Below are 23,574 nucleotides of genomic sequence, written 5' to 3' on the forward strand. Positions count from 1 at the left end.
TGGTGAGAGGTACGCCAATATAGATGAACCTCTATAAGAAGAGACTTCCCATTAATTGAGCTCCACCGGCACAAAACAATATAACCTACTTCAGTTGCCATGCGACTAGCCATGGAGACCTCACCTCACCTAAAGCTTGTCTCGCTCGTTCTCCTGCTAGCCTTGTTTTCTCATGCCATCGCAGCACCACCCCCATCCCTCCTGGAAGAACAGGCCGGAGCCCTTCTCACCTGGAAAGCCACCATACACAGCCCCCCAGCCCAGCTGCAGTCCTGGGGAAGCAACACCACATGGCCATGCACCTGGTATGGCATCAAGTGCGGCGAGAACCAAGCAGGGCACCAGGAGGTCATGATCACCGAGATATCTCTGCGGGGTTTGCGGCTGAGAGCGGCGTTGGAATCCCTCAACTTCACGGCGTTGCATACTCTCACGAGTATCCGACTCCCGTACAATCAGATAAGGGGCCCCTTTCCACCCACTTTAGCATCATCTTTGCCAAACCTGCGACACCTAATGCTTCCAGGAAATAAAATCTTTGGTGAAATACCAAGGCAAATTAAACACCTAGAGAGCCTAGTGGGGCTGAACTTGTCAAAGAACCACCTATCCGGTCCCATCCCTAGTGAACTAAGCTATCTAAAGAAGCTTGCCAAGTTAGATTTTTCCAACAACCACCTCACAGGCCCCATTCCAAAAAATCTATGGAATTGTACTCAACTCACTATCTTGTACCTATGGGATAACCAACTTTCCGGGAGCATCCCACAAGAACTAAGTTACCTAGTGAATCTAGAATTATTGGATCTTGGCACAAACAAACTCACAGGTTCCATCTCCAATACCTTTGGAAATTTGACCAAGCTCACTGCCTTATACCTTGATGGTAATTGGTTCTCTGGTCATGTTCCACGAGAAATTGGCACCTTAATGGATCTCGGATATCTACAATTTTATGATAACAATCTCTCTGGCCCCTTACCACCTGAATTGTGTGCTGGAGGTATGCTCAAGAGATTAATTGCATTTGACAACAATCTCAATGGACCTCTTCCATCAAGTTTGGTGAACTGTAGAAGCCTAGAAAGAGTCCGCCTTGAAAGGAATCAAATAGAAGGAGATATTTCTGAGATGGGGGTTTATCCAAATCTGGTCTACATGGATATGAGCTCAAATAATTTGTTTGGTCAGTTATCTTGTCACTGGGGGGAATGTCATAATCTTACGATGCTACGCATCTCAAACAACAACCTTACCGGGGAAATACCCGCAAGTATGGGGCAGCTATCTCAACTAGGGTGGCTTGATCTTTCATCAAACAAGCTTGAAGGAGAGCTTCCAAGTGCACTAGGCAATCTAAAAAAATTGTTCAACCTGAGCCTCGGGGACAATTTGCTCCATGGAAGCATTCCACTAGAAATTGGAGCACTATCCAATATAGAGTTGCTGGATTTGTCATCAAATAACCTAGATGGGTTGATACAAAATTCAATTGAGCATTGTTTGAAGCTTCGCCTTTTGAAGTTGAATCACAATAACTTCGGAGGAAACATCCCTCCTGAGCTAGGGTTATTACGTAGCTTACATGACCTATTGGATTTGAGTGATAATTCATTTACTGGGGCAATACCAAGCCAACTTAGTGATCTGATCATGCTAGATACTCTGAATCTTTCACACAATAAACTTAATGGCTCCATTCCGCCATCATTTCAGAGTATGGAAAGCTTGACATCCATTGATGTATCTTATAATGAACTGGAAGGGTTGGTCCCGGACAGTAAACTCTTCCAAGGAGCTCCAATGCAGCGATTCATGCATAATAAGATGCTATGTGGTGTGGTGAAAGGATTGCTCCCTTGTCATAGTGCAAATCAGAGCAGAGGGGAAAGGAAAGGATACAAAATACTTGTATTAGCCATTGTTCCTGCTCTGCTATCTCTTGTTCTTGCTGTGGTGACATTGATGTTCTGGCATGAAAGGAAGAAAACCAATGCAACTAACGACGATAAAGTAACAAAAGAAAAAGTCTTCTCTATCTGGGGTTTTGATGGGGCAAATGTGTTCATGCAAATCGTTGAAGCAACCAACAATTTTAGCGAGATGCATTGCTTAGCAACCGGTGGGTATGGATCTGTCTACAAAGCTAGACTTCCAACATGCGAAATATTTGCAGTGAAGAGGATACACGTGATAGAAGATGAGCATTGTGTGAATGAGACAATGTTCAATCGTGAAATTGAGGCATTGGTGCAGATCCGTCATCGAAACATCGTAAAACTATTTGGGTATTGCTCCTCTAACCAAGGCAGGTTCCTTATCTATGAATATATGGAGCGAGGAGACTTGGCGAAAACACTGAAGGATAATGAAAGGGCAATTGAATTGGATTGGAGAAGGCGGATACATATTGTGTTGGATGTGATTCATGCTTTGGCATACATGCATCATGATTGTTCGTCACCAATAGTCCATAGAGATATAACAAGCAACAACATTTTGATTGATTATGAATTTAGAGCTTGCATCTCTGACTTTGGTACGGCAAAAATTCTCAATCTTTATGGGTGGAATCTTACAAGGCTTGCTGGGACCAAAGGCTATCTCGCCCCAGGTAAAGAAAAATAAAACCTTAACTGCTAGTTTTGCAGTTTTGGCAATACATATGTACGTAGATGTAAAGTTTGATGTAATCTACTAATTATGATGAACTTTCGAACCGTTTAGTTGCAACAGATACACTAATTAATTTTTATTAATTGCAGAGCTAGCATATACAGAAAACGTGACGGAGAAATGTGATGTATACAGCTTCGGAGTGCTTGTTTTGGAGCTATTTATGGGATCTCATCCAGGCGATTTGCTCTCATCCCTCTCGTTGGCCACCACGAATAATGAGCTGTGCCTGCAGGATCTGCTGGACTCTAGGCTTATGCTCCCGGATGCTGAAACCGCCAGAGATATATACCGCGTGCTTACTGTCGCAGCCCGGTGCCTGGAGCCGAGTCCATCGCGCAGGCTAACCGCACGACGTGTCGGTGATGAGCTATTTACGATTAAAGCTCGTGAAGATCATGTCGATTATTTGCACGCCGGCATCACATTTCCTGCACTGTAGTGCCTAGCTATAGCTATGGATGGGGAACTCGTATGATGTGGTTTGTTCTCTGCTACCTACCTATTTGCTCAAAAAGTGTCATTTTCTCTTTAACATTGGAACTAGCAAACCTGTAGTAAACCGCTCTGATTTGACTTTAACATTGTATGGAAAGGCAATTCACTCCTGCAAAACAATGCTGCAATGATGGATCAGAACAAGCTCCGCCGACAGCTTTTGCGCCACCTGACCAGTCCTCATCCGCCCGCCCGGCAGGTGCTTGTGTTTTTTCCCATGAGGTTCGTTCCACTGCTATCTTGATATACCAATTATTCTTGTATTCATCATAACTGCTATTGTTTAATGATATTTATTGGCATATAGGATCTTCACAGCAAACCTGTAGTAAACCGCTTTGATTTGACTTTAACATTGTATGAAGAGGCAATTCACTCCCGTAAAACAACGCTGCAATGACGAATCAGAACAAGCTCCGCGGAGGGGTTTCGCGTCACCTGGCCAGTCCTCATCCGCCTGCACGCTAGGCCGCCCGCCAGGTGCTTGTGTTTTTTCCCATGAGATTCGTTGCACTGCGACCTAGCTAGCTCGACCAATTGCTCAATGTCACCAATATATGTTTCTGAACGTGCAGTAGTGCTCACTGTAGAAAAAGAAAACATGTAGTAGTAGTGCTGATAAAGTTGGGGGCGAGATATTTCTTCATTGCCGGTGTGCCTCTCTGGTGCTCATTCATGTTTATGTGTTTCTTGCTACGGTGTCAGTGTGTGTGCCACCATGTTCTCTTTGCTCTTTGATTCCCCCGAGTGTTGTTGCTCGATCACAGAAACAGAGCTTGATTAATTTCATCGATGCAAATGTTGGCTGGAGATTTATTTTCTTTCTTTGCATGCAGAGGGATTTGTAACTAAGTAGTACAAATAAATTATTATATGTTTTTGTATCAGGCTCAGAGTTTGCAGTCCACCTGATGATGAAATATGAGTTGCAGTGCACCGGGCCTGACAGGCTTGTATCTATATGTTGCTGACTCTCATCCTAGTGTGTGGCGGCGTTAGTGGCATCAGGAATGATTGTAGTATTGCCACGTCAGTTAACTTGTTGCAGAGCTATGCTTTGTACAAACATGCATTGGATGGGAGTGCTCTGCCCACCCAAGTGAAAGAAACCTGCCCCTTTGCGCCAAGTGAGTCCAGTTCAGAATGGCCATCATGAGCCGAGCTGTCAAGTTCAATGTTGATGCCGTGCGCTTTCAGAGCAGCGACGAGTGTAGGTGCCATGATGCGCGACCACCGTGGCCATGATACTATTAGCTACTGCAGCAGTTCAAATTCTTGCATTTTCACAACCAAGAGACATACAGAAGAAGATGCAAGGGGTCTTTAGCATACTCTGGTTGCTCAAGAATTGCTGCAGTAGCTAATAGTATCCCTGAAGGCACAGATCAAGCTTTGTTGCAGGAGATATTCTGAAGGTCTAAACATTCAGATCTGCTTTCATTTTAATCACATGTAGAGATGATGCTTATTGTCTAACTAGCAAGCAACTCCTCTGTGCAGGTCATAATGACAAACTAACAAGCAAGATTGTCATTTTCCTTATGCCCCAAAGGCCACAAGATGCAAATGATGACCTTTTATTATCGAAAACCGGCACTGCAAAGGTAACAAGGGGATTATGCATGTGTACCCTGAGTAGAGGGACGTTATGTATGATGTATAATCAGCTAATGGAATTTCTGGTTGAATTTTGCAGGTGTGTGCAACAGCAACTGCACAAGGTCTAGATGCCACTGAACAATTGAGAGCAGAAGGTAACAAGGGGATTATGCATGTTAACCGACGGACTTGAAAACGTTTCAGAATCGGCTACCAAGCTCGTTGGAGCCATGCTAAGGAAGAAGAAGCAAACGCATCGGCAAGTCTAGCAGAAGCTTAGCCTGCACTTAGAAATTGCTGTGATGAGTACATCCAGTGAGGCCTTATTCACCTTCATACCATGGTTAGTATTTTGTTCATTTGGTATTAGTATATGACAAGTTATTTTGACCGTGACAGCCAGAACCGTGCCAGGCAGTACTTAGACGTCTCATTTGCTGCTGCTTTGCCTGGCAGATAGATGTAACATGGAGTGGAGCCATGGAGGGTACCTGTCTGTTGGCAAAATAAATGGCAGCTTCTTCTTCTTAGCAAAGGGATGCTGCTCGTACGGCTTGCTTGAAGCCCTGGCCTTCATTTTGTTTTTTTGTTTTTTTAAGGAGGTTAAACCCCCGGCTCTGGGTCATCGATGCATGCATCCATCTTTATTAATTATTCCATAAAGGTCTGACAAGAACATACATCAATCCACCATAAGCCACCACTCATACGTACAAACTCAATAATGTGGAGTGCTCTAATTTCCCATATCTAAAACCAGTGTCGTCGCCAATCTATCCACATAACGTATCAGGACCAACAGTCGGTGCAACCTACCTAATGCGCACACCACATGCACACGTTTTAGAAGCCGCCATCATCATTGGACCATTGACCCATCTTCAGGAAAGATATCCGCATCATCCTTGCCAGTCCGGACATCCGTTGACGCCACCATGGCGCCCAACGGCTCCACTGCCCTGCACCCATCCACCTAGATGCGAAGACTCTGGAAGATCTGTCGTGCGTAGCACCTGTCGGCCAGGTATGACTTGACAGCTCCACCGAAGCTCCGTGTAAGACGAAACCGCTCCAACTCCTGCCTCTGTCTTCCACAAACGATGCTCCCAAGAAAGAAACGGCATCGTAGTATCGCCATCATCCGATCTAGAAGACCAGACCCTAGGGTTTTCCCTGAAGCAGCACGAGTGGGTCGTCAACAGTTACATGACGATGTCTTCATCAAGGTAATGGCGCAAAACGCCGCCAATGGCCCGGTTTTCACCGGCAACTATGTCTCCTCGAACTCGAATCCGGGACTAGATGACGAATTTTGAGATCCGACCACCGAGCCGCCGGCCGACCACCTCTGACGGAAGAGATGACCACCACCGCCGACTGCACCGGTCAGAACAGATGAGACCGGAGGTGCGGTCGACGCGACCACCAGGCCCTCCATGCTGCCGCCGCCGCCGATACAAAGGCAGATGGCGCGACGCAACCCCTGATTCGCGGAAGAGAGGCGATGTCCTCCGCCACTGCCGTCGGCCCCTGGGCTTAGACCGGCGGCGGCGGAGGGAGGGGAGGAGAGAGGATGCGCCCCCGGCGGCTGGGGCTAGGGCGCCGCCCGAGTCGCCCGACGCGGGGGCCTGATTTGTTTTAGCCTTAAAAATCGGCCTTCATTTCGTTTATGTTCAAGAAATGTTATTCCGTCGGTCATCGCCGAAGGCAGCACTCGTGGCGCCTGCCTGCTCGAGCGCGCCTGATGTGCCAAACAAATCTATAGCTGACTATACTGTGTGATTTTGTTGCTGAATGTAAGCAGCTATCTCTCGATTTCTCAGCAAATACTGTGTGATGTTGCATCAGACGCAGAGTTTAGATTTTACCTGATTGTGAAAATGTGAGTTGCAGTACACTGGCATAGTTTGTTTCAGACAGACCCAGCCATAGTTGGCCTGGCTGGCTTCTTCTATTGCTGCTAGCCAAAAATCTCCATGGACGGACCAGCGTGGCCTATTTCTCCACCTACCGAGGTGTTGGTGGCATCTCAGAAATGGAAGTGTCATGGACGTGAAGGGACTGCGGCGTCGGGCAATTTGTTACAGATAGACATAGATAGATAGAGCTATGTAAATGTGCTGCTGAACTTTCTGAACATGGATGGGATGGGCGCCAAGTCCGGTTCAGAAAGTTCATGTTGATGCCGCGGGCTTTCAGTTGAGAGCGGCAGAGTGTGGGTGACCACCATGGCGGCGTGGTGTATGCCTTTGCCAAGAGACGCACACATGGAAGCTCTTTCAGGCTTGTGTCCAGTCCTGGGTATTTTTTTTGTCCAGTTCAGTTCTCTCAAGACTACTTTTTATCTTTGATGATAGCTATTCGGCCAATATATGTCATCTCTGAAGAATATTCACTCAGCTACAACGAACCTCCCGGTAATATAAAGATGGTCGTATCTGGGGAAGAAGCTTTGCGTAGAGAGGCAGTTTATTATTCAGGTCAACAAGACATGGAGAAAAATAGCAACACAAATTTTTATTTTATTTTTGCGGGATTGCGCACGTAGAGATAGCAAAATCTTCCCAACTCAGGACTCTACCTTTTCACCAGTTCTCGGAAGCTTCTAGAATCTTCTACATGTTTTTTTTTCATTTTTCTTTTCTATGTTTCTTTTTGCTTTACTGGTTATGTTTTAGGCTTTTTCCCGTGTTCCTTTTTTATTCTTCACCTTTGTATTTTTCTTGTTTTATATTCATGAGCATTTCTGAATTTGTGAACATTTGTAAATTCTTTAGTATTTTTTCAAACTCATGAACTTTTCAAAAATCGCAATAATATTCAAAATCTTGGACATTTTTTTCAAATGTGTTAACATTTTAAATATTCATGACAATTTTAAAATTTAAGAAATTTTTTAAAATTTTATAAATATCTTAGGTCAGTGAACTTTTCAAATCTATCAAACAACCGATAATATCTTTTTTGGATCTGTTTTTTTTACATATTCATGCACATTTTTTTCAATTCACGAGTGGGGCAGGCGCTGAGATAGCGCTACTGGCCTAAGACCCACCAAGCTAGCAATTGCACCGCTAAAGGAGGCACTAAATATACATATATTTTTCTTTGTTTTTTTTCTCTTTTTTTGTACTTTTTATTTTTAACAAAATTTATAAAAAGTTGCCGGATTTAATTTTTCTGTTAATTGAAAAATATTAGCAAATATAATAAATTTTCAATAATTTTAAAACGTTCCAAAATTTTATAAATGTTCCTAAATTTTAAAATAATGTTCATAAATTTAGTACTAGCATTTCAAAAAAAATATCGAAATAAAAAAATGTCTGTGGATTTAAAAATATCATTAATTAAAAAATGTTCCCAAATTCCAAAAATGTTGTTCCACTCACAATATACTCCTGAATTCCTAAAGTGTTCTTGAAGCTCAAACATATTTCCAGAATTCAAAAAATATTCATGAATTTGAAAAAATATGCATGGACTTTCGAAAATTCTCTCATGATTCAAAAAATGCATGGATTTAAAAATAAAATGAGAAAATATAAAAGTATAAAATAAAATAAAATAGGAAACTGAAAATAAACCGGTAAAACCGAGAAAAAACACACACAAAAAAAACTGATCGGGGAGATTGGTGAAAACAAACACAGAAAAGACAGGAACAACGTCATATGCGAGGCCCAATAACAGGAGAGGGATGAGCAATTGTTTTCGAGGTTCATATTGGGTATTTTCTTTATCTTTTCGCAATTAAATATACTATGTCCACCAGATTATATTCATCTGCTTGTGTAGTGGTTTTGTTTATCTATAGCTGTGAAATTGATATGTATTCTTCAAAATGGGCCAGATATATTTCAGGTTTTGGGTAAGTTAGAGAAATCCATGTTTATAAAAAACTAGTGCGGCTACAGCTCCAAGGCGAGAAATGTGTCCCTGTTTTGACTGTTAGTCTTAGTTTCCCTTACCTACATATTTTGCTGCTAAATTTGCATATACACATAGAACTATTGGTATATAGCTTGTATAAACATAATGTGGATCGTCAGAGTGATCATAGTTTTAAATATGCATGAATAAGTTAGTGGTTCACGACATAAAGACATGCTCTTTAAGACGATCAATTAGTTCCGAATTTTAACTCGGAAGTTGATAGTTTGGTGGTTCTGTAGAATTCAGTAATGAATTGAAGGTTAGAAAATTAGCAATGCAATTGGAACATAAATGCTTAAGTCGGTCGTAAATGGACCCACAAAGTAGAAAATAAATTTCTGAACAAAAATGTGAAAGTTGCATTACCTATTTGGTGAGGTCTTCTGTGTAGACAATACTTTTTGTGTATGTCTCGTTTGTGTTGGTATTCCTTTTCTTCTTTTTTCCTTTTTCTTATCTTGTTTGTGTTTGTCTTGCTTATACGTATCTTCTTATTCTTCTCCTAGTTCTCATCATGTGTACCTATTAGTACCATTATGTTTGATGTGTGGTCGCTCTAGAAAGCGTGACATATAGTTGGCCATGTGAGAAAACTGGTTCAACAGTTAGACATTGATATTTGGTATTGTCTGGCCTTGTGATTTGTTTATTATTGTCACTGTGAAGTTGAACCTTACTGGAAACTATTTTCTTCTTAAACTGATTTAGTTATCACTAGTTTCAGTTTTGACTATAGGAAACTAGTTTTTCCACACCTTCGTTACCAACTTTTGTACTGATGTGGACACTTGCATTAAGGTTGAGTCTTTCGATATTGTCAAATCAAATGTTTTATGGACTTAGTGGGTTACAATGAACCAACATGCCATTTTGATACTAAATATTTTTACTTTGTGATATAGTTTTCATTGAATGCATTGTTTTCAATTCGTTACTTCACATACAATGTTAAATAATATATTCCAATATCCGCAAAGAATATATTTCAAAAATAACTAGAACAATTAACAATGCCATAAGACTCTGTTTCCTTTTAGTTTTAGTTTGGGACATTTAAGAAAGTCTTTTCTTAAGATGGATCTCACTCCACCAAATTAATTTATGTTATTTATCTAATCAAAGTGAAGGTGTTGTCCTACTCAACAAAACTAATTTAGGTCATTAATGAATTGGAATGCATCTGTCTTTATCCATACCACACCTAAGTATTTACTGAACTTTCAAACTTGGTAGAGTCCTTTGTACTATACGAAACTAGCAAATAACTTTATAAATGTTTCTAAATTTACAAAGACTGATATTTTTAGATTTAACAAAAAAATAATTCAAGAATGTATGATGTGGCAACGATTATTTTGTCATAGATCCCCGTGTATACCATTGGTTGCGGTGCTGCTTTCTTGGTCTGAGAACTTGCTATCAAATCATAACATTTAGAATTCAAGTGGCCCAAGGCTAAACCTTATTCATTTGACTGTTATAGTAGTTCTCACAACGATTAGATGATCAAACTCACAAGTTATGGTACTAGTTTTAACAACGACGATATGTCCACGATTTAATCGTTGAGACAAAAAGTTATGGCCAGCAATGGTAACGGGATGGCTACGCCCAACGGTAACATAAAAAAGTTCATTAATGAAACTTCTGACATTATACTATTGTTGTATATTGAATTACTGACACAAGTGGTGATATTTAACTGAAGTTCTTAATGTAGCATTAACCTGCTACATATTTGTTCACCTGCCTTCTAATCGAGTGTGTCATTTTGCGAACTAGCTGTATGAAAATTAATGTGTCACGAATGGTAATAACTTCATAAGTTACAATGAAATTTCCAATTTTTATATTCGCCTGAGATGCCTCAGTTCCATACTATGCTTACTCTATACTGACTTGCTAACTTATATCCGTCCTTATGAGAACTTTGTAGGGTCTCTGTAGTGAAATCTACTTATTTGAGCTTGTCGGTCCTGTACATAAGGCTTCTTACCTTCAAGTTAGCATTTGATAATTGGTGTTGTACTTAAGGCTTCTTACCTTCAAATTAGCATTTGAAATTCTACTGTTGTTGTATATTGACACAAGTGGTGATGCATAGAAATAATTATATAGAAATATTTAACTGAGTGCTTAACGCAGCATTGCTGTCTCGCTACTTGCATGTACACTTCTCTCTAATCAAGTGAGGACAATGAATGATATAATAACTTCAGTAAGTTATAGTTCGTACCATGAGCCAGCTCTGCCTGAAAAACAAACACGAGCAATCGTTGCTTCATTTTTTGTTTTGTAGTCATACATCAATAGCTTTTGTGTGTGAGATGATTTTCCTTGCCGACAGCTGCCACACCGGTCGGAGTTAGTCAACCATCACGTTTTGTGTCCTACTATTTGCTTGCGCATTCGATGTCAAAAACTTTGCATAAATATCACCTTTGTTGTTCTAATAAAAAATTATATCAGGCATAATTTAATATGACGAAGAGACTATTTTTGCAAATGTTTTTTTTTTGTCAACCATGATCACCATGTCTAGTCTTAGCCGCTCACCGAAGCTGTCGCCATGCCTGGAGCCAAGGGAGCGGATGTGGCGAGGATCGGTGCCAAATGGAGGTGCCCGCCAATGAGAGACGTCACCGACAATGATCACCTTGTTGAACAGTATAAGGCAGAAAAATCATGGACCACCACCAGAGTCGGATCACAGGTAGACTCAGCAGCTCTGTTCTATGACTTCCAAATATTTATGCCATACATCTTGGAGTTGTGTCATGAGGAATTTTTTGAAGATTGGAACAGTTAGGTTGATCTATCTGTCCGTCTATTGTTTTCTAGGCTTTACTGTACAATCAAGACTGCGGTCTTTTAATAGACCACTCTGGTAGACTTACAACAGCTGTGTTTTTGTGGCTCTATTGTTGCAAGGAAATTTAAAAATTTTATTGCCGCGATGCCTCCGTTTCATATTATGCTTACTCTAGTGTAAATGGCTTACCATGCTTATGCTGACGTCTAGGATCATTGTGGTGAAATGTTTCTATTGGAGCATGTTGGTCCTATAGATAAGACCTCTTGCCTTCTAGTTAGCATTTTAAATTATAATGTTTTCTATATTATATGGCATTATTGTCTTGCTGCTTATCTGTACACATTTAAATTGTAATGTTTTCTATATTATATGGCATTATTGTCTTGCTGCTTATCTGTACACGTGCCCCCTAACGTTAAGTGTCTCTAGGTATTTTTCTCCCTGGCTCAACGGAGTATGACAATGTACTAGGTCCTTCTTGATTTTTTGTAAATGACACGCTGAATCTACTAGTTTTGGACGAGTCTCACGGTCTGAATCTATTGACACGGAGTATGACAATTTTCTAGGTTCTTCTTGATTTTTGGAAAAGGAAAACCAGCAGCTGCTTAATTTAGGAAGCGCCCAGTTATTTAGTTTTTTCGTTAGCGTTACTTGCTTTTCTGTCCAGAACTTCGTGGTTGCTGTAATTTCTACAGCAGTTTTGCTGGACATGCACATGGCAGAAATTATACTATTGTTAGCATGAGACGTTGGTCGCGCAAATCCTATGGCAAATAGTCTGTTTTTCCGGTTTTAGAAAAGTTCTAGAAGGTTCTTCCCGCCCGGTTTTTCAAAAAAAAAATTCTTCTATTGTTTCTCTACAAGTTTAATTTTTTATATTTGCATTTTTGGTATTTATTTTCTTTTAAAAATTGTTCATGCTATTTAAATGTCCATAATTCTAGAAGATGCTCATGAAATTATTAGAAAATGTTCATTTTTTTAAAAAAGTTCATATTTATAGAAAAATGTTCGCATCTTTAAAAAGGTAATGGTTTCTTTCAAATGTTCTTTTTTAAAGAATGTTCACAAAAGTTTCTAAAAAAATGATGGGTTTTTTCACATAAACATAATTGACGTTTTTTTAGAGATCCTGAACATAATTTACGTTGTGACGCATAAATAAACAAAATAGAGGCCACCCGGGCGGGGCCATGTATGTACCCGGCGGCCCTGCAGCAACTACAGCACCGAAGTGGGCCACCATTCCTTTCCTTCCTCCCTGCTGCTCTGCTTCCGACGAGTCCAACAGACGGCGGCGACGGCGACGGCGAGGAGACACCTGTGGGACGGCGGGCAAGGACGAGGACGCGTCGTCTTCCAGCTGCTAGCGGCCGGCCTGACCTCTCTCCCGTTCAGCTGGAGCCACCGCCACCGGGTCAGGTCAGGTCAGCTTTCGTCCACCTGCCCGCCCGCCCGCCCGCCATGTGTTTGTGTTTATTCCCGTGACGTTCGTTTCTCGCGCTGCTTTGGGTTTGGGGTCTTGGCTGTTGTCTTCATCCAATAAACACTGACCGGCGATTACATTGCAGTAGCCAAGGAGTATACATCGTCTGCCTTGCTCTTTTGTTTAATGATCTCAAAAACCAACACTGGCGCAGTCAATCAAAATGCATCAAAGCATCTTTCTGAAGAAGATCCAGATACTCCTGGAGTGGACCCTACGCTCTGAATTACTAGCTAGTACGGCTGGCCGGCTGGATCCCGCAATTAGGCACACAGGCAAACACCTTCTTCCTCCTCTAGTAGAGTTAAGTTTGCTTGCTTGCTTAATGCTCTGGTTGTGTTCATCACAAACTAGTGGAGTGCTGCTGCACACACTCTGCAGCACTCTAGTCTAGTGACCAACCAACAACCCCAACGGAGACACATACATGCCAAAGCACACCCACTCTCATTGCCAGACAGTGATAACAACAACCGGCGAGCTGAGCTCAATACATTCTTCTTACTACTAAACGCACCAGCTACATGTAAATGTGAGCACGACATCTATCTTTTTATATGTCCATGGATCTATTCTTGCAAGCAAACTGTGTAAAATGAAGGAGGTCTGCAGCACATTAATTTGAACACACAATCAGAGTCCTGCTGCTCTGGTGACCACGACAAATTAAAGCCTGTGTCTATGTGTAACACAGATTCTATCACCTAGTGCTTGGTATGAGGTGTTACCTGTAGCAAATCCAATGCTCCTCCCAAAGACGTCTCTTGGTCTGAATCACAAGCTCATCGAGCTGTGTGCCATAAGCTCCTTAATTCCCACTGTTGAAGTTTCCAGAATCACAAGCTGATCGGGCTGCAGTTCTGAATATTTTATACAAGTGCATTTCCTGAATTCCATATACTTTTCAGAGAACAAATGAGTTTCCGTCAAAGCATTTCTCAAGGCGGCCAGGCACCTGGAGTGTGCTACGCAACACCTTCTATCCAGGATGCCGTTATGTCATCTGATGATGAACAGCTGTTTCTTTATTGATGAAAGTGCTTATTGCTTCCATTTTTCAGTAACTGTTGATGACCGCCTACATTTCGTGTTGGAAAGGCCTTCCCATACAAGCTCTCGGTCAGGCAAGAATGATTTTGTTTTCATTCTAATTATTTCACAGTAACTAGCTAGAGATTCATGTGTTAGTAAAATAGCATGCAATTGAGGTGCCGGCTTCTCGGTTAGTTCATCCATCATCCATCATGCTACATGTGTGTTTGCCAGGCAATTGATTTTCAACTTGGGTTGGCAATTGGAACTCCTCTCTTTTTTTTAAAGATAAAGATCTCTCTACCTATTTCTGGCTATTGTTCTTCCATTAGGTCAGTTATATATGCCAGTGATTCACTGGCTTATGTTTGCAAATGTTAGTTATCTATACTGTTCATCTCGACATAAAATAATTCCAGAAACAAATAAATGGTCAAGCTTTCTGTCATATCTCCCGTTTAGTCTGTGTGTGTACAATCCTGTTGATTTCATTTGCATGAAATCATTGCAGACCTACCACTCCTTGATGGCGTGTGTGTGAGAATTGACAAAGCTAACCCTTGTTTGAAAGTTCAAAATAACCTTACTCTAAAAATCGAACCAAATCTGACCCTTGCTCAGCGCCACCCTCCGGGCGCTCAACTTGGCTGTGTCAACGCACTTCCTCGTTCCAGGCACAAAAAAGGAAAAAAAAAGAGTGCTGGCTTGAGCACTAGTATAGCAGGGTGCCATCTCTAGCCTTGATCTAAGTTGAACAGGGTACTAAAGGAAGAAATAATGGTGGAAAGATACTTTCTTAGTCTGTAGCAGCATTGATCCCTTTTCTTTTCTTTTTCTCCTTCCATTATTCCGTTATTACGTGAAAGGCACCGGTTCTTCTAATCTTGTTCCAAGCTCCTGCCCCACAAGGACAAGCACTGATGCCTTGCTGCCCTTTCACCTTTAGGCTCCAGCCGAAACTCCAAAGAATGCACGCATTTGTTTCTCGTGTCTCTGAAACTCCAAACAAGCCCAAACACCAAACAAGGTGTTCCTGCAACGACTCCACCCTTGGCAGTACATTTGGAAGTGCTTACGCCTCACACTTGTGCTTTGCAAGCAAGCAGTTGTAGCACGTTAATTAGTTTTGTTTGATCGCTGATTAATTATCAAGTGCTGCCAAATACTTTTGTGACCCACCGGCACAATTCTCATAGTATCATATTCTTCCTCATTTTTAGAGCCTTTTTCTACAGCACCGTATTCTCTTTTTTGTGTGGCTGGAGAAGTTGTGATATCTCAGTGTGAATGGTATGGCATCTTATCTTGCCATCTTTTGAGCTGTCATCCACCCACACCACTTTCAATTCCTTTTTGGCTTGCAACAGAGGAGACTAAGACTCCGTGTTTACCCAGCTTACAGGTTAGAGAGATTGTATATCAATATCAGTTCTCTCTCGCTCTCTCTCTCTCAACGGCTTAACCCTCCCTTTTGCAACTAGCTAGACCTCCACAGCAGGCAAGCACGAAGGCAGGCGGCGTCCGTCACTGGCAAACCAGCAACTCGTGCACGTGTGCACATCGTAAGTACCTACTCCTCTCCTTTAATTTGCAGATAGGCTATACAAGTACTACTATCCTTCTCCACCAGGATTGGTGACGGCAAACCAATTCATGCATATATCCACGAATGACTGGATTCCCTTTGGTTCCTGAATCGTTGTAGGTCATCCATCTCTGCATCAGGGGGAGGATGTACGCGGCCCTCAGTGCGGCGCAATGGGTGGTGGGCAAGGCGCTAGCCCCTGTTGCGGATGGGGTGCTGGAGGCATGGGCGGCCACCAGGAACTTCGGTTTCAACATCGAGGCCCTCAGCATGGAACTAATGCTGGTGAAGGCCACGCTCGAACAAGCTGGCCGCAAGGAGCTCGGCGGGCCGGCCATGGAGATGTTGTTGCAGAAGCTGCGTGACTCGGCGCAAAATGCTGAAGACTTGCTAGATGAGCTCGACTACTTCCGCATCCACGATGAGCTCCACGGCACCCACGATGCTGCAGGCGAGCACGACAAGGGTTGCTTCCACAACCTTGCCTTCAATGCTCGCCACACCGCCAAAGCTTTTGGCAAACTGGTCAACTGTGCTAAGCATCGGCAGAGGTCACACAGCGACTCCTCGGCCCCAGACACCAATCAGGAGCTTAGCGGATGCATGCCCAAGATCGGTAAACTCCTCACTTGCTCATCTTCCCCGCATCCACATGTTCGTGATGATGACTATGATAGTGATGATGACTGTGGCAATGTGCAAGAAACACCAAAGCTTGAGTTTAATAGGGTTTATTTCTCTCAAAGGATGAAGGACATTGTAGAGAAATTGCAACTTATGCGCAATGAGGTTAGCAAGATTCTGATACATTGTGGCCCTAGAACTGTCCCAGACATTGCCCTGAGTCGTCCTATCACCAAAAGTAGAATTGATGAGCCAAAACTGTATGGAAGGGACCATGTCATGAATAGCATCATACATGATATCACCAAGGGTCAATACTATGACAAGGGTCTAACTGTGCTGCCGGTAGTGGGTCCAGGGGGAATGGGGAAGACAACTCTTATACAACACATATATCGCAACCAGCAAGTGCAGAATCATTTTCCAGCGAGCCCTGATGGCGGTGGTTGGAGCAGTGTGGTGGGGACTGCTCGTGAGGAACGCGGGTGGTGCCCGCTGGTGCTTGCGGTAGCCTCGTCAACATGCTTATTGGCAGCCTCGCCAGTGTGCTTGCAGGCGGTGGCGGCCGTGCTTGTCGGCGGCCTCGTTGGCGTGTTTGCTAGAGGCGGCGGTCAGAGCAGTGCGCAGAGGTTGTAGCTTGACTGGGAGCTCAAGAGCAGCACGGTAGGTGATTGCTCTCAAGGGGATCCAGATCCCGCAACACACCGGTTGTTGCGGTGGCGAGATTGCAATAACTACTTAGTTGCAAGACTTAGTTTAGGTAATACGTTGCTCCTGAGCCATCTGATTAAAATAAGATCTGACGGCCACAAAGGTGACGGACGCTCGCGTCGTTATCAGTCTGATGATTTGGATCATTTCCCTAAAATATATTTATTGAAAAAGGCTTTCACTCTGCTTTATATATAAAGCAACGACCAGAGATACAAACCCGGATACAACACGCCACCGACAAACACAACACACACACCCAAGACAAGATACAAGGATACCGATGCACCGCAACACTACCCAATCGACCGCCAAGAAAACTATAGATGAGCCAAAAAGAACCACTTGGGGCCAACGAGGAGCTCCTGAGAACTAGCCACCGAGAAGATGTGAAGCGAGACAATGACGGAGCATGGACTCCAAGGCGGTGCCTTCAAGAAGGGCACGACTGAATTGTTACCACCACCCAATCCCGATCAAGTTTTCATCTAGAGCAATGTGAAGAAGGGAACACCACGACGGAGCCTTCATGAAGGAAAACGGCGCCCGCCGCCGCCGCCACCATCGACCGGAAAGAACCGGGCAAGTTATGCACTATGGTGTTAACCTTCCCTCTGCCAAACGACCATGCTAGACCAAACATTACCAACCATGCCACCCCGCGTGACCATGGCTGCCCGACTGCACCCAAGACGTGCGCTCCGCCCATGAATATTGTGTCTCCCACCGCCAGGGCGGCTGCCCTATATCCAAGCACCTTCGTGAACACCCAAAGTCCTTGACTTTGGCCTGATTGGCAGACCCCAACCGATGGAGCAGCCAGCAACCGTCCTTCCTCGAACATCGACAGAGCTCGCCAGAAGGCACACGGCCGAGGAAATGGGGAGGAGGAGCAGGCGCATTTGGACCGGTGCACCCCCGCACCGGCGACGGGTGGCCCGACATCGGGGCCTCCCATCCCTCCTAAGAAGTCCCCACGGGACACACCCCGTGTCGCCTCACCATGGCGGCCGATGCAGCTCAACGCGAGGCCACCAACGACTGCCCGCCCATTACCACAGAGAGCCAAGCCACCCTTCACCAGCTGAAGAAGAAATGGAGAAGAGTAGTTTATTCTGGTGAAGAAGAAATGGAGAAGTAGCAACAAAGGTTACTCGCCAGATAGAAAAACTCAATGGTGTGGATGCTACCTGCCATGTTTTCTCGACAGATAGCAGAACTCAACAAGGTTGCCCACCAGATAGCACAATGAGCTAGGGAATTGGCGGCAATCTCCCAGTTGGAACCACCGTATTAGGTGTCTACAAGTTTGCTCATGGGGCTCAGCACCTCCGAGGTTCTTCTGCTCATTGTAGGTGCATCCTCGCCCTCCGGTGAACGCGTCATGCATCTATCATCATGTTACTCCTGCTATTCTATCTATCAATGAAATGATACGTAGCTTGCGTATTCACGAAAAGAAAAAGATAGCACAACGAGGTTCTCTGAACTCACTACGCCATGTTTTTTGGTTTTTGATGAAATATCTGGTCTGTGCCCCGGATTACAATATGAACATGCCATGTTTCTTCATTTTCGAGGGCCCATCACTTTCCTGGTTTGTGCCCCAGATTACGTCAGCAAGTAATGGTCTATGTACGTAGATGAGATGACCTCACCTCCACGAATCAACACTTTGGCTCTTTCCACGAACAATCCCTCCAGCACGTTAGACAACCTACCTCATCATATGGAAGACAATAAACTTGTCCAACTCTGACGTTGATTCCAATTATTAGGTGCCACCCAGTAGATCAAGAATATGGACTCGGTCCCTAAGTGCCACTAGTAGACCACTTGTCCAACTAGGCCCTGCCTCCCCTTAATTAATTCTTCTCTAATTTTCTACTCTAACGGTGAGAATATGTGGTGTTTGGTGGTTATGTGCGACTCAAGCTCCATAATCATATGCACTGCTGCACATTACTACGTACTCCAACGGTGAGTAGTTTTCATCATCAAACAAGAAAAACCAAAACCTTACCTATCTTGTCTCTGCCACCTCCAGGACATTGTATTCCTATGCCAGGGCTAGCTACCTGCATTAATTCATCCCTGGTCATGAGGGGCCAAATTATTATTCTACACATCTTCGATTACTGATTAATAAAACATTGTTCGAATGTGCTAATTCACATATAACACTTTGAATTTGTGTCATAAGTTTTTTCATAGAACAGAATGGAGTCATAATACAAAGACTCTATAATGAGCTAGGTATATAAACTTAATGGTCAAAAAGTCACATTGGAGACTATATGCACACGTAATCATTTTCTTGAACATATTTAGGAATCAGTAGTTGGCGTACATATTACTGGTCAAGAGAGGTGAATAGGATTGAGAATCGGGATAATATTTCCATTGTTCTCATCATGTAGTAATCACAAACTAGTGTTTGGACAAACGAACCTATCTTGATTGTATTGACGAGCACCAACTGTACTCAATTGTTTGCCAAGGCAGTGCAAACAATGTAAAAGTTGATCTCAACAATAATGCAAACGCTATATACAAAGCTAGTCTACAAGAAAAAATGCGCTCATGAAAAGTTGTGCATATAATTTACTTAAGCGGCTTACGACTCGGCGACGTTGGAGAATATCGAGGCTTGTTCACATGTCATAACTAGTTTCAATAACGTGCATGCACACACATCACAGTGGAAGTAACTTAGCTAGTAACATAACACACCCTGAGACAAATTCACTTGCGGTAAAATAATATGTTACCGTAACATAGCGCACCCCAAGAAAAAAATGAGTCTACTTCTAAATAAATGAAGGCTTGCATGATATCACACATATGTTACTACCCGTATGCATGTTACTAGTCTAAGTCTAAGGTACTCCCCAATATGATCAGCCTTATTCTTGTGACCACATGATTGAGGAAGAAAGGCTCTAAGCGCAAGCAAGAAAAACTCTTTGCCCCATCCATGTACGTATATGGCGGCATAGCCCACACGAATGGTGGTTGAAACTTGAAAACCGTGTGTCAACCCGCCGCGGCCTGGCCTATATATAGAGAGGAGAGGACCCGTCTATACTCCTACTACACACAGCCCCCCGACACACACACGCGCGCGCGCGTACAACACTCGGCTAGACCTCACTAGCTTGTTGATCAGTATTGGTCCAATGGTGAAGAGTGTTAGCTTCCTCGTCGCGGTGCTTACCATGGCCGTCTCCCTTCACTCGACGCATGCGGTCTCTGCCGCATTATTCAATCCCAAAGCCATTGCTCAGCACCTTCCTAAGGTGGATGGCTGGACCAAAGAAAACCTCAAGTCGATGAAAAAGCTGAAGGAAATTGTAGATGCAGCCAAAGACGGTGTCGAGAAAGGCATTAAGTTTCATGATAAGGACGCGCAAGGCCGCAGCATCCAGTACTCCAGGGTCACCGGCATAATAGTCGGCGATCACAAGCTTGAGGACGGCCAGCACGGTGTGATCCTGATCGTCACGGCCTTTCCTTTCCCGTTCCTCAACGAGAAGGCGTTCGGGCTACTCAAGGATGAGTTCAGTACGGCCAAGGAGCTCCACCGTCAATTCGGCCCGCTGTGCACGACGGACCTGTACCCGCCGGTCACGCTGGTCTACGCCGACGACGGTGCCGAGAAGAAGCAGGAGTGCCCCTGGCACAAGCAGAGCGACGGGTCCATGTGCTTGGGCATCCTCACGTTCCAGAAATAGCTAGCATCGCTTTGCCAGCTGCCAAGCTCCATGTGCTATCTTTATTATCACAATTATTGTAATCGTTCACCATGTAAGCATACATACATTAAATAAAGGCTCCGTTCCATTGAATGTACGTGTACTCTACTGATGCGTGCATTTTATTTGTGCCAATTGGATATTTGTAATCATCTTCGCGCGTACGACTTCTTCCATTCCACGTCGATCCTGACCCAACCCACCAGCTTTGAATTTTATATATCTACAATTTATCTATTCCATTCTATCTTTTTTTTTTCTGCGGGGATCTATTCTGTTCTATCTATTCTACACGAAAATCAAAATACTCAGAAGCAGAAAAATTAGTCGAATAAACCATGGAGATCTTGAGCCCATGTATGGTGCACAATACTCGTCCAGAGTCTTCCCCTCCTTCGGTGTGATCGGCATATCTGCAGACAAAGTGTTTAGCTCAGAAGTTTGTTCGTTGGTATTTTCAATTAATGAAACTTGTAGATCCTGGGAAAAATGCAGAATATAATCCGGTAGGTAAGTTCTTCCAGAACAAGTAGGGCCTCTATCGGTGACAGCTAGCATCTACAATAAAAACACCTAGAAATCAGTTACGTAAATAGTACTCCGCGCTTAGCTCCTCGGCAACAGCGTTAGAAAATGCTTGATGGCATGCAAGCAGAGACACAAGGTAGTGTAGCACCATCGTGTAAGAGCATCTCCATAGTTATTGTCCCAACAAAGAGCGGAGGTGAGTATTATGAGTGGTGTTTCAGTCACGCATAATTTGTCACGAGTCTCGTGTGAAGTAACTGCTAACATAGTTGTGACCATTGAGGAAACGCCCAACAAACCAAACTACACAAGATCTATCAAACTTCACAGTGAAATGAGCATCGCAGTAGCACCGAGTCTCCGGTGTTAGACTACGGCTGTGGCCATCCATGGTTAAAAACTTGCTCCGCCATTTCCTAGCCTTGGAACAAACAAATCTCCTCGAGCGTATAATTCCCAAAGCACCTTTTCCTCCCTTCACCCTATCACTTCTTATGTTGAAGCCATGTTCCTTCACATAGTTGTTGTAGAATACGTACGCCTCCGCTTCTAAACCAAATGGCATTGCCATTACCTCTCAATGTCTACCCAGTGTCTCTTGCTAATATTCATCATGCCCAATGTCCATGTCTAATTTATCATCATCACCATGATCATCCACCTACAAAATTAGACTTAAAGACATGTAAGTTGTCGTCACTCAGTTGTTATATCATTCCTTGCCGTAAATTTTTTTCAACGTACTTGACATCAGCATAAGATTCCTCGAAGTCATTGTGCTCATTGTCAACAGCGACATCTACCTATAGAATTTTAGAAGTAAGACATGTAAGTTCTCATGTTGTCGCTTGTCATAAAAAAATTGACAACTTACACGTCACTTAGCACTGTCGGCTCCATCCTCACTGATATGGTTGTCCCGGGAGGTAGGGTTTCATATGACGACCAAGATCTATTCTCGCTACAAGATTCATCGCCGGCATATCCAGTTTCATGGTCTATCCAAGCACCTTCAATTGGAGTTCATGCTTAATCCGAACACTACACAACATCATCAGGGACATATTCAATTCAAATGCGAAATCAATGGTGTTGTGTAATGCACACAAAAAACATGTACAGAAGCAAAGCAGATGATAGCATTCACGGTTCACATGAATTTTTTCCGCACCATTTCAATATGCACAAAGGCACTGTCAAATGGTTCAAGTATAGCAACAAAGCAGTGAATCATTTTTCGCACCATTTCAATGTGCAAAAAATAACTAGTATGGCAAGAGCAAACCTTATGTTGATCCAACGCAGGCCGGGCGTCGACATCGTCCTTGTCTTGGTTAGCAGTGTGGGGGAGGCGGAAGTGCGTCGCTGGTTGGAAGGTCTTCTACGAGGGGCGGCGACGCATGCGGGAGGAGCGCTGATGACGGCATGCTTGGCGCTGCCAATTGCAAGGAGGGTGACGACAACGGTGCCGTGTGCGAGGAGGGGGCGTGGACGGCGCAGCGTCCAATGATGCCGATGAGCCCAACACCAACGTCGACTCACGAGCGGGGTCCAAGCGGGGTCGGCGACGACTGGAGATGGCCACTGGTCAGAGTCGCGACAACGGTTGTGGATCGGGAGGGTCCAACGGTTTTCTTTTCTTTTCCTTTTTCTGTGAGGGCCCGGCGGGTAGGGTAGCCAAACTGGATATGGCGTATACGTTCTGCCGGTCCAACATACGAAAGTGGGTACGTTCTGGCAAAGGTACATATTGCCCGTTATACCTTTTTGGGGTAGAGGTGTACCGAAGCAGGGCTTATTACTACTCATTACTAACATAACCTGTGATAAAAAATATGGTTTGGTTCTTTGTGCAGGTGTTCTTTTGATCTTATGGGCTTCATCTTTTGCATTTAAATTTGGGTTATTGTCATTCATCAAGACGTGCCTATTTTGATTGTCACAATCAAAATGTCAGTACAGCATCAGTATGGAATAAATAAGACTTTGGGTCAAGCTACAGATATTTAGGTGATCATTTTTTTAAACATACTGCTATGTTCCTATCAGTACCAGCTGTTCCTGCATTCCTAATTTCTGATTGCTTGCTTTTCACGTGTTATTGTGTTTCTCTTGTAGGCTTGTAGCTACTTGTGTTTACATTTTGTCAAAAGCTCTTGAAGACTTGATTAAAGGAACAAACGACTTAAGTTTTTGTTGTTGGGAAAGTAGTGGTTGAACCTCAGCTCGGTGCACCTGATTAAAAGTGATGTTGTTTCAGACGGGGAGTGTGGGTTTTACCTGATTAAAAGATGAAATATGTGTTGCAGCACACCCAAAATCTCCT

At 43.5% G+C, this 23,574-nt stretch overlaps 2 protein-coding genes and 1 pseudogene across 4 annotated transcripts; all 3 read left to right on the forward strand.

Moving 5' to 3' along the window:
• LOC141020631 (putative disease resistance protein RGA4) overlaps window positions 1-23,574 on the forward strand; it is a 355,307-nt pseudogene that overhangs the window by 238,373 nt on the left and 93,360 nt on the right.
• Window positions 90-5,404, forward strand: LOC109751689 (uncharacterized). The gene is made up of 7 exons (XM_040401222.3): window positions 90-2,614; window positions 2,766-3,158; window positions 3,273-3,396; window positions 3,482-4,589; window positions 4,675-4,778; window positions 4,871-5,116; window positions 5,230-5,404. The coding sequence occupies exons 1-2, from the start codon at window positions 100-102 to the stop codon at window positions 3,116-3,118; spliced, it is 2,868 nt and encodes a 955-aa protein (XP_040257156.2). The 5' UTR covers window positions 90-99; the 3' UTR covers window positions 3,119-3,158; window positions 3,273-3,396; window positions 3,482-4,589; window positions 4,675-4,778; window positions 4,871-5,116; window positions 5,230-5,404.
• LOC109751678 (uncharacterized) lies at window positions 12,779-20,809 on the forward strand. 3 transcript variants are annotated; one of them, XM_045232419.2, is made up of 4 exons: window positions 12,779-12,954; window positions 14,075-15,447; window positions 15,531-15,607; window positions 15,751-20,809. In XM_045232419.2, exon 4 carries the CDS (start codon window positions 15,778-15,780, stop codon window positions 16,888-16,890), a length of 1,113 nt encoding a protein of 370 aa, XP_045088354.1. In that variant the 5' UTR covers window positions 12,779-12,954; window positions 14,075-15,447; window positions 15,531-15,607; window positions 15,751-15,777; the 3' UTR covers window positions 16,891-20,809. The 3 variants fall into 3 exon arrangements, with proteins under 3 accessions (XP_045088354.1, XP_040257162.1, XP_020166154.1); XM_040401228.3 differs by lacking the exon at window positions 12,779-12,954 and having other exon boundaries at window positions 12,972-15,447; window positions 15,527-15,607; XM_020310565.4 differs by lacking the exon at window positions 12,779-12,954 and having other exon boundaries at window positions 12,972-15,447.

This window comes from Aegilops tauschii, chromosome 2, assembly GCF_002575655.3.
Source record: "Aegilops tauschii subsp. strangulata cultivar AL8/78 chromosome 2, Aet v6.0, whole genome shotgun sequence".
Classification (NCBI taxonomy): Eukaryota; Viridiplantae; Streptophyta; class Magnoliopsida; order Poales; family Poaceae; genus Aegilops; species Aegilops tauschii.